Genomic DNA, 11,560 nt, shown 5'->3' with positions numbered 1-11,560 from the left:
CTCCGGGAATTGGGTAAGGGAGACCAGCTCTGGGAAGCAGTGTGTGAAGGGGGGCCCGCTTTAAGTTTTAGTCCAAAGAGCCGGGAGATCAGGCTCCCAGAAGCCCAGGCCCTAGTCAAGGGCTCTCTAGATAACCCAGAGCCAGCCCCTTCCCCACCCGGGCCTCAGTTTCTCCCATCTATAAAAGGGAGCTGAGAGGTGAGAAAATGAACCTGAGAAAACGGATTGTTAAAGTCATTTTCCTGTCGGCAAAGCCTCCTCCGCGAGGAGCCCAAGGTAGCCCTCGCCTCCACTAGCCACCCCGCCCCGTGCCCTCCCACTCTCTCTGCTGCTGAGACTCGGGTTCCCTTTCCAAGGCCGCGAGGGTGCGAAAGCAGAGCAGGAGGCGGAACCCAGAGGCGCTCGAGGCCACGCCTTGAGATCTCCCATTGGCTGCTTTTGAACCCCCTGAGCCCGCCTCTAGTGGGGTGTGTTGGGTTGGCGGGGGAGAGCCCGGCGTCTCTATAAAATGTGGGCTGCGGGGCTCAGACCTCGCATTCTACAACCGTCTCTTCCCTGCCCCGGGGTCTCTCTTTACCTTCGCCCGGCGTCCTCTGTGCGCTTCGTTTCCCTCTTACTCCGACGCCAGAATCATGAAGGTCGCCACTGGCAGCGCCGCGGCCGCCGCGGGCCCCAGCTGCGCGCTGAAGGCCGGCAAGACCGCAGGCGGCGCGGGCGAGGTGGTGCGCTGTCTGTCCGAGCAGAGCGTGGCCATCTCGCGCTGCGCGGGGGGCGCCGGGGCGCGCCTGCCTGCCCTGCTCGACGAGCAGCAGGTGAATGTGCTGCTCTACGACATGAACGGCTGCTACTCGCGCCTCAAGGAGCTGGTGCCCACCCTCCCCCAGAACCGTAAGGTGAGCCGGGTGGAGATCCTCCAGCACGTCATCGACTACATCTGGGACCTGGAGTTGGAGCTGAACTCGGAATCCCAAGTCGGGACCCCCGGGGGCCGGGGGCTCCCCGCCCGGGCTCCGCTGAGCACCCTCAACGGCGAGATCAGCGCTCTGGCGGCCGAGGTGAGGTCCGAACTGGAGCACGAGAGCATTGTCCTTCTGCAGATGGGGAAACTGAGGCCCGGGGTGGGGGGGAAACTTGGCCCGAGGTCGTCGCCCTCCTTTCGGGCACTTACTTGCCTACGCGAGATCGGAGAGCGCGCTCCCTTAACGCTTCTCTTGGGGAAGGGCTTGCAGCCTCGTCCCTTCCAACCTGCCCGTCTCACCTCTTCTCTCTCGTTCCCACAGGCGGCTTGTGTTCCAGCGGACGATCGCATTTTGTGTCGCTGAAGCGCCTCCCTCAAGGACTGGCAGACCCCAGCCCTCCAGGGAGCGAGAGGAATTCGTGCTCTCTGATCCTACCGAGCGCCTCGCCGGAGGTGGGGAGGAACAAGATTGAGATCAGCGACCGTGGGGCGCTTGCTCAATGCAGCCCAGGGTTGGCGGACTGAGAGGGCAGGCCGACCCTCCCCTCTACACCAACCAGCCACCAGAGACTTGGGGGACGGCCCCCCGTGTGTTTCTATTTTTTGAAAAGCAAACATTTTAAAAAATGGTCACGTTTGGTGCTTCTCAGATTTCTGAGGAAATTAATTGCTTTGTATTGTATATTACAATGATCACCGAGAATATTGTTTTACAATAGTTCTGTGGGGTGTTTTTGTTTTTGTTGTTGTTGTTATTAAACAAATACTTTAGACTGCGGTACAGTTGCAGTGACTTCTTGGACTCAGGGGAGGGCCTTGAGGGAGGGGGTTGACCCCTGACCCCATTCCCAGCTGGTGCTGGGAGGGGGGAGGGGGACTAGAAGGCCACATCTGGACTGTCGCTTTTACCGACCTGAACTGAGTGTTTTCCGGTGTCTTTAAAGTCCGTTCTTTTCCCATCACTGGCCATTTCCCTGCTCCCCAGTGTCATAAAATTAAATCCTCTAGACTTCTAGAGTCTTGCCAAGTGGTCATTGGGCCACCTGGGTCACCTGGGGAGGTTAAAATGCAGATCAACCTGCTAAGTCCCCCTCCGGGTTGAGTATTCAAACAAACCATGTAAGTTGGAGAACCAGGTCACTGGGCCACCTCCCTCTTCACCCAAGGTAGAGGAAGGGGAGATCTAAAGGAAAGACTTTCCCAGAGCCTGTCTGAGGTAGGACTTCTGTCACCCCATTTCCCAGTAGGAGGTGCCTTCCCCGTCTCCCTGTTGGGCCGCCTAGCCCTGGATTGTAGCAGGCTGCCCTGGGGCTCCTGGCTTGTCCAAGTGGGTGAGCAAGTTGGCAGGGCCAGCCTGGGCACAGCTGCTGAGCCACCTGCTCTGGGTCCGGACTTGGCCCCCTCACCCTGGCCTGGGTATGCCAACAGCTCAGACAAACGTCTCTCCCTCCCCCAGGGTTCCCGTGTGGGCCAAGGAGTGGGCGAGTCCGTCCCTAGCTCCGGAGCAGGAAAAAGGTGTCACTTGCAAGGGACTATCTGCCTGGACATGTGTGAGTTTGTACACGGGGTGGCCCTGTGTGTGTGTGTGTGTGTGTGTGTGTGTGTGAGACAAGAGCCAACTAGTAATTCTCCCCCACAGGGCTGGGTCATCTGTTGGGGTACAGGCCTGGGAGTGTGGATGTGCACGGGGGTGCGTGCAGGAGGGCAAATGTGAGCACATGTGTTCTACAGATAAGTGTGTGCAGCCGCCAGCCATTTGGGCTTGTGTGTTCTGCCTAAATGCATCATGGGCATCTCTGCATGGGTCTGGCTTGATGGATGGGTTTGTGTGTCCCAGAGATGTGGAACCGCACTGTGGGTTTCTAAGTGTGTAATTGTTCCGTAGGCCGGCTGGCATTCCTAGGCCTCAGCTGGTCTGGGGTGGAGGTGTGGGCAGCTGTGTTCGGGCAAACCCTCCCTCAGGAGTTCAAGTGCCCACCCTGGGAGCAATTATTAGGCCCTGGGGCACCACCCCTCAAGTATCCCTACCACGTGGGTTCCGGGGGAACAACCAAGCCCCCTGCCAGGGCAAAGAACTTGTCCCCCAGAGGGTAAGGCCTATTAATACATTTTCCAATAAATAGAATAAAGTAAACAGCACCTAGTGCCACGAACCTGTTCCATGCTCCACTCTTTACATAGCGGATCCCATGGATCCCTGTGGGGCGAACGGCTGCATTCCCATTTGCAAGAAACAGGCTCAGAAGGGAGGAACACCATCAGCAGCCAATGAAAGATTATCACCCATTGAGCACTAACATTGAGCCAGGTACCTTCCCACCCGGAGCACGTTATGGACTTAATCAAAGAACACGGCATTTGGAGGTAAATCATGTCCTCTGCTACTCCCCGCTCAACACCCCACCCCGCTGCTGTTTTGTGGCATCGACTTCTCAGAATTGTTGTAGAGAATAAATGGAATGGAGCGCTTCGCACGCAGTGTTTGGTAGTTATAAATTATCATTATTAACTGTCGCCTGCGTGTCCTTGGAGTGTCCTCAGAGGCACACGTGTGCACCCACTCCCTCCCGTGTGCGCCCCCCCCCCCGCAAGCCCACCCACGGGCACGTGGGCGTGTCCCCCGCGTGTCCTCCCACACGGGAGGGCCTTCCTCCAGGGGAGGAAGGGGCTGTGGCGGGGGCCTCGGCCACCTCCCCCGCCATTCAGGCACACTCTGGCTTCCACGTTTCCCTCTTTTCCCCTTTGGCCGGGGCCCAGCCCATCTGGAGGCCGGCTCGGCGGCGGCCTGGGAGCGTTTCCATCAGCTGGGCCCGAGGAATGCGGAGCTATTTAACCTGAGCATCCCCAGGTGTACGGAGGCGCCTGGCTGTCTGGGGCCCGCCGCCCTTGGCACGGCCGCGCTAGACAAACAGCGCCGCCCCCGCCCTGCCCCTCCGCCCGCAGCTGCAGCCGGGCCTGGGAACGGGCGGGCGCCGGGCTTGCATCAGGCTCGCCTCGCAGGGCGGGGGCGGGGTGGGGGGACACGACCAGGGGCCGTCGTGACTGTGTGTGTGTGTGTGTGTGTGTGTGTGTGTGTGTGTGTAGCACGCAAAAAAACCTGCTCTGTGTATGCACAAAACCCTGCTCTGTGGGGTGTGTTGGGGGGGGGGGTCAGATGCAAAACCCTGCTCCTTTCAGTGCGGCTTGGGAAACCATTAACTCCTTAACCCCCCTCCCGGACAGGGTGCAGGGAGGAGCAGGCACAGAAGCCACAGAGAAACACCAGGACGGTTTCTTGGGCGTCAGACCCTGCCTGTCCATGGCTGTGGGTCTGAGACTCGAAGTTTTTTGGGTTTTTTGTTTGTTTGTTTGTTTGTTTTTAATTTAACAAACATCTATAGGGCACTTATTATGTGCCAGATATCATACCAAGGTCTTTTAAAATTTACTTCATCTAGCCCTCCTCACAGCTGTACCAGAGAAGTGCTATCATGCCCATTTCAATCAAAATAACAGCAACAACAATAATAATAGGCTAACATTTCAGTTGGGAGGCTGCTGGATCAGCCTGGGGATCAGCCTTGCCGCTCATCACTTCACCTGTTTCAGCCTCCATTTTCTCATCTGAAAAAGGGGATCCAGAACCTTGCCTCCAAGGATCAGGTGAACCAGAGTATATAAAAAGCTTAGCATCGTGACTGGCTCATAGTGGACACTTAGTGTATGTTGGTGCTTTACGGGCTTATTGCTATTTCTACTTTTCAGCTGAGTAAAGTGGAGGCATCAATCAGAGAGGTGACAGGACACTGACTTAGAGGGCTTTTCAGAAATCAGGTTGGTCCAAACAAGGCTAATGAGGGGTTTCAGGTTCCCATAGGACATCCGGTTGGGCCGTTTCATCATAGTTCCGGTCGAAATCATACCTGGTCATTATATATTTTTGTTTGAAATGTGTAAGCTGGAAAAATGCAAGACGCATAACGCAAATCACAATTTTTGCAACCCATGTTTTGGCATTTCTTAATTTAAAAAAATCGAATTATAGCCCCCAAAGATGGAAATGGCCCAGGCTTTCTTGACCTCTAAGAGGTGCTGTGGGTGCAGGTTCTTCTGTGGGAGCCGGTTGTGAGAGGCAGGTCACATAGCTAGACCCAGGTCTCGAAGCAGGTAGAGACCAACCAATCTGTGGAAATGTCTGCTCCTTCCGAGGCCGAGGGATCACCAGGCCCTTACCTCTGGATGCACGCTCTCCCCTCTGCAGAAGTAAGGGTGCTTCACACACAACCAACCAACCTTGCACCTGCCTGTTTGAGTTGCCCAGGGCTCAGAGTTGGCTTAATAAAGAGGTACCCTGGTACCCCCCACATTTTTGTCTCCTGAGACTAAAAAGCTCAGCCATATAACCTTTATTTGTGCCAGCTACTCCAATTTGAGGTCCAGGAACTTCTGGCCAGATAGGGCTTTCCACCGCCAGAGGTCATACAGAGCAAGGCTTTCCTGGGACGGGCGGGCCTATGATCCCAGCACGGCTGCCTGCCCGAGAGAAAGGAGGTGAGTCATGGCCAGGCCAGGGTCCGGGAAAGGGAAGGGAAGGGAAGGGAAGAGGAAACCAGAAGGCCTGGAGGCGCACATGCTTGGAGGGGGAGCCCTTATCTTCCCAGACCCGCCCTGGCTGGTGCTTCCTGCCCCAGCTCTTGCAAAATCTCTTTCCCAGCGCTGCCCCCAAGGTGGGTGCCTTGGGCTAGTACAGGGTTGCATCAGGGGCTTGTGCAAGGGGCAGCTGGGGACAGGGGAATGGGGCAGTGCCTGCAGGCCAAGAGGGGCAAGAAAAGGCAGACTCAGCTTCTAGGCCCATGCCACTTGTCACCGCACACTTGCTGCACCTTCCAGGCCCTCGACATCCTCAGCTTTAAAATGGGTGTTCCAGGGGCGCCTGGGTGGCGCAGTCGGTTGAGCGTCCGACTTCAGCCAGGTCACGATCTCGCGGTCTGTGAGTTCGAGCCCCGCGTCGGGCTCTGGGCTGACGGCTCAGAGCCTGGAGCCTGTTTCCGATTCTGTGTCTCCCTCTCTCTCTGCCCCTCCCCCGTTCATGCTCTGTCTCTCTCTGTCCCAAAAATAAATAAACGTTGAAAAAAAAAAAAAATTTAAAATGGGTGTTCCAGTCATTGTTCAGAGGTTTCAGTGACATCATCCTGATCCCATCCACTCCTCAAGCCCCAGGCTAGGCTATTGTCATCTCCACCTGGAAAACTGTGCCAGCCTCAACTGGTTTATTCAACAAATAGTTATAATGCTCCTACCGTATACTAGGAACTAACAGGGCTGCAGGAACTAACAATTTAGATAAAAATCTTTGCCCTCTTGAAACTTACGTTCTAGTGGAGGAAGACAGTAAATAAATATGCATAGGTATAAGTAGAGGCAGCTTCACCCTGAAATTACTGAAGCTTAAACTTCGAGTCTTCTTGCCTGGAAAGAGTCCTAGAAACATGTTCATGGTGTGTGTGTGTGTGTGTGTGTGTGTGTGTGTTTTGTAAAATTTGCAAACCATTGTGCCTAAGTTGCAAAAATCTAGGTTCCATGAAACCTAGATTCTCCCCTGGATATGCAAAGGGGGAGGGGCACCTGGGTGCTCAGTCCGTTAAGCCACGGATACTTGGTTTTGTCTCGGGTCATGATCTCGGGTTCACGATGAGTTCGAGCCCCGCGTGGGCTCCGCTCAGCCAGTGCAAAAGCCTGCTTGGGATTCTATCTCTGGCCCTCCTCCATTCGCACTCTCTCTCAAAATAAATAAACTTTAAAATAATCACAAAGCGGGTGGCGCCACAAGATCCAAGCTTGAAGGCAAGGGTGCAAGAGGCGCAGCAGAATCAATTCTACGGGTGTTAATTCGTTTCTTCAGCTACAGCCCCCAAGTTCTGCCAGTGGTAGGGAAAGTTGGGTAGATGAGAGCACTCCCGCACGCCGCTGAACAACTCCGCGCCGCAGCAAACGCGGGCGCCCTGCTGGCTCCGGCCTTCCTCGGTCCACTTGCGCCCCCTGGCGGGAAGATCCAGAAGTGCGCCAACGCCGGTGAGAAACCAAGCAGGGCCGTCGGAGCCGTACGGCGGGCGGCGAAAGCTGATGCCTTGGCGGCCTCTGGCGGACTATCTGGAAACTGCAGGTGGCTAGAGCTGTGCGCACATTGGAAGAGCATTTCTGTGTCTGTGAATGTTTGTGTACAGGTACGCCGCAGGCTTGGAATCCAGAGATATCCGCCTTCAGCCCTTGCTCCTATCAGGGCATTAGCTACCCTTTCCCCAACTCTTTCATCCCCTTTTTTCTTCCTTGCTCTGTGACAACCCCCTCTGAGGCCTCATTACTTCATCTATAAAAGCAGATCTTGGACAAATCCTTGAAATGTTTCAAAAACTGTGAAATGTACTATATATACAAAAAAGCAGATATTGGCTAATGTATACAGTTTGAAGGTAATAGCACTCAAGTACCAGCCACTCTGCTTAAGAAATGAAAGATTAGGATGGGGTGCCTGGGTGGCTCAGGTGGTTAAGCATCCCACTTAGGCTCTGACTTAGGCTCAGGACACGAACCCACCCACGGTGGGTTCAAGACCCGCGTTGGGCTCTGTTGCTGATAAGCTCAGAGCCTAGAGCCTGCTTCGGATTCTGTATCTCCCTCTCTCTCTGCCCCTACCCCTGGTCCCTCTCTAAATATTAAAAAAACATTTTTTTTTTAAGAAATGAAAGATTAGTTTCTTTTTTTAATGTTCATTTATTTTTGAAGGAGAGAGCGCGAGTGTATGCACAAGCCAGGGAGGAGCAGAGAGAGGACAGAAGATCCAAAGCAGGCTCTGCGCTGAGAGTGGAGAGTCCGATGCAGGGCTTGAACTTACGATCCAGAAGATCATGACCTGAGCTGAAGTCAGACTATTAACCAACTGAGCCCTCCGGGCACCCTAACAGACTCGTTCTTTTGAGGCCCTTGTGTGCCCCTCTAGATACAAACCCCAACCCTCCCTGCAACACATTGTCACGATTCAACTTGGTGTTAATTAGTCATTTGTTCTTTTATTTTTTCCACACGTGCACCAATTTGCATCCTGAAATACGTTATTACTTAATCTTACCTGGTTTTTGCCTTTTATGTAAATAGAATCATACTACGTGCAATGTTTTGTCACGTGCTCATAAATTACACAAGAATCATCCATGTTGGTGGGTGTAGACTTAGCTGCATAGTCCTCCACGATGTGATTTATTTACCTGATCTCTTGTGGATGAACCTTTGGGTTGTTTCGTGAGTTTTGCTATTGTCTAGTGGTGTTGCTCTGAACGTCTTTGCGTGCGTCTCCCAGTGAATGTGTGAGGAGGGAGGGCGCGCGCCAGTTTCAAAGTTACCAGGTTGGACTAGAGTCTATGTTAATTTAAAAAAAAAGTTTTTTTTTACATTTATTTATTTTTGAGAAACAGAGTGAGACAAAGCGCGAGCAGGGGAGGGGCAGAGAGAGAAGGAGATACAGAAGCAGGCTTCAGGCTCTGAGCAAGGGGTCAGCACAGAGCCTGATGGGGGCTCGAACCCACAAACCGTGAGATCATGACCTGAGTCGAAGTCAGACGCTCAACCGACTGAGCCACCCAGGCGCCCCAAGAGTCTATGTCAATTAAACAGAGGAGTCAGAACTGGGAGGTCCCCAAGGTATCACTGAACCCAACACACTTATTGTAGAAAGGGAGACCCAGAGAAGTGAAGAGTGATTTGCCCAGAGTCCCAGAGCCTTGGTCTCCTATCATGGCCCCGGAGTAATTTGGGGGACATTTCCTTCCCATTTTGAGGAGTAGCAAGCTTATTTATTTATTTATTTATTTATTAAAAAGATTATTTATATAAATAATCTCTACACCCCACTGGGGGCCCAGACTGACGACCCAAGCTCAAGAGTCGCATGCTTTTCCAACTGAACCAGCCAGGCACTCCTATTTAACCTTCAAAATTGTCCTCGCGGCTAGTTTTAGAATTCTGGACAAAGTGGAAGCACCGACTGCTCCTTGGAGAGCGTCCCACGGACAAACAGACTTACATTCACCGGATCTCCAAGTCCTGCCAATTTAACCCCTGAATGTTCCCCAAATCCACGCACCTCTGCCCATCCCCCCCCCCACCCCCTGGTTGCCATCATGTCTCGTCTGCACATTGCAGTAGCCTCCCCACTGGTTCTCCCTGCTTCTCCCAGTGTCTGCCCCATGTTCTCCACACAGCCGTCAGAAGGACCATTCTAGAACATAGGTAGGGCCTGTTGCTTGCCTGCTTAAAACTTTCCTGCGGCTTCCAGTTGCACTTAGAATGGGATCCTAATTGTTTCCCTCTCAACTTTGCTGTAAACCTAAAACTGTTCCAAAAGTAAAATCTTTAAAAAGAATCCTCATTTCTTTCCCACGGCTTCCGAGGCACAGTAAGGTGTGGTTCCCACCTGAGTCCTCCTTCTCCTGCACTCCCCCTCATCTACCCTGCTGCCCTCTGGTCCCCTTCCAGCCATTCATTCCTGACCCCCGGGGGGCCTTTGCACATGCTGTGCCTGCTGCCTGAGATTCTGTGCCCCACAAATCCTTTTGTCTTTCAGGGCTAAGCCCGCTGTTCCTCCCCATTCACATCTGTCATTGTCCTTGGGGGAAGTTGTTTAACCTCTCATGCACTTAGAGGCTTCTGATCCTCATGGCGGGTTTTAAAAATAACCGCGCGCGTGCACGCGCACACACACACACACACACACACACACGCCTCACAAATTCTTTGACACTTCCTCCCATCAGAAGGTGGCTCTATGTGAACCTGGATGGGCTTTTGTGACTATTTTAACCAACCGATTACAGCAAAAGCGATGCTCTGTTTTCCAAGGCTAGATCATGAAAAGTCATGCAGCCTTCTGCCAGGTTTTCCCCGGGCGCTCAGTCTGGAGGAAGTAGCCGTCCTGTGAGCCTGCCATGAGACTGTCACGCTGGCAAGGCCCTGTGTAGTCAGTCCGGATGACACTTCCAGCTGAGCTCAGCCTTCCAGCCACTCATGTGGGGGTGAAGCTATACTGGATGCTTCAGACTAGCCTGTCAGCCAGCTGAGCCCTCCTGAGAGACCCCAGCTGATGCCACAGGGAACAGAAAAACGACCCAACCAACCCCTCCCAGAATTCCTGACCCATAGAATCTACGACATGTAATAAGATGGCTGTTGTTTAGCGACAATAGCCAAAGTATGGAAGGAGCCCAAATGTCCATCGACAGATGAATGGATAAGGAAGATGTGGTGTATATATATATATATATATATATATATATACACACACACAATGGAGTATTACTCGGCAATCAAAAAGGATGAAGTCTTGCCGTTTGCAATAACGTGCATGGAACTGGAGGGTATTAGGCTAAGCAAAATTAGTCAGAGAAAGACGAGTATCATATGACTTACGCATATGTGGCATTTAAGGTACAAAACAGATGAACATAAGGGAAGGGAAGCAAAAATAATACCCAAACAAGGAAGGGGACAAAACAAAAGAGGCTCTTAAATACAGAGAACAAACAGAGGGGTGCTGGAGGGGCTGTGGGTGGGGGATGGGCTAAATGGGCAAGGGGCATTAGGGAGGACACTTGCTGGGAGGAGCACTGGGTGTTATATGTAGGGGGTGAATCACCGGATTCCACTCCCGAAGTCATTATTGCACTATATAAGAACTTGGATGTAAATTTAAAGTAAGTAAATAAGTAAGTAAGTAAATAAATAAATAAAAGTTAGGATATCTATAATAAATAAAGAAATAATAAATAAAGAAATAAAATAAAATGGATGTTGTTTTAGCTAAGTTTTGGGGTAGTTGGTTGCAGAACAATTTATCCCCAGAACAATCTTGTTTGTTTCCTTGTCCGTCGTGTCTCCTTTCTCTAGAAGAGGTGCTCCATGGGCTGCTTTGTTCTGGGCTGTGTGCACCCTGTGGAGCACAGAGCCTGGCACACCGTTGGTGCTCAGTAACAACCTGTTGAATAAATGAGACGATGGGTGAATAGACGTATGCACACCATACTCGGGCCCAGCTCCATTCACCCCGCTGACGAGCGTTTCTGGGATAATCTTGCAGATATCTCGGTATTGGGAAGATTTCTGGCTTCTGCCATCCCCTGGCGGCCCAGTCCCTAGACCTGGAAGGGGGTACAGAGAGTGGCTCTGGTCACAAGCTCACCGGGGCCTCGGTGCCCTTCGGTAAGTGCTACCTGCCATGGCCTCTCCATGACGTTCTATCCTCCAGACTTCGGCTAAGAAGGCCTCCTTTATCTCAGGGCACCGCCTCCAGAAAGCTGGCCCAGTTGGGCACTGTCCCAGGCTGGTCCTGGCCTCCATAAACCCCACTCTGTCCCCAGCTTCTTGATCACAGACAATTGCAGGGATTCATCTGCGATCAGCCCCACCCAGTGCCTTCGGAGCACCTCTTTTTCCCACAGTGTCACCTCCCAACCTGCACTTAGAGCCCTCTCTCCCACAGTTCAGTCCTCAAACCATGATAGTCCCATCCCAAGATACCTACTATGCGTCATGCCCTGTGCTGGCTCTTTTGCTGTGGTACCTCATTTCAATATC

General features: G+C 52.7%; 1 protein-coding gene across 1 annotated transcript; it reads left to right on the top strand.

The window, feature by feature from the left end:
- The first annotated feature begins 632 nt into the window (after positions 1-632).
- ID1 (inhibitor of DNA binding 1) lies at positions 633-1,736 on the top strand. Its single transcript, XM_047067575.1, has 2 exons — positions 633-1,055; positions 1,281-1,736. Exons 1-2 carry the CDS (start codon positions 633-635, stop codon positions 1,320-1,322), a joined length of 465 nt encoding a protein of 154 aa, XP_046923531.1. The 3' UTR covers positions 1,323-1,736.
- Positions 1,737-11,560: the final 9,824 nt, after the last annotated feature.

The sequence above is a fragment of the Lynx rufus genome, unplaced genomic scaffold (assembly GCF_022079265.1).
Source record: "Lynx rufus isolate CCGP_SWC_20201006 ecotype Redwood Valley unplaced genomic scaffold, mLynRuf1.p SCAF_8, whole genome shotgun sequence".
Taxonomy (NCBI): domain Eukaryota; kingdom Metazoa; phylum Chordata; class Mammalia; order Carnivora; family Felidae; genus Lynx; species Lynx rufus.
This window is presented reverse-complemented; position numbering and strand designations above follow the sequence as displayed.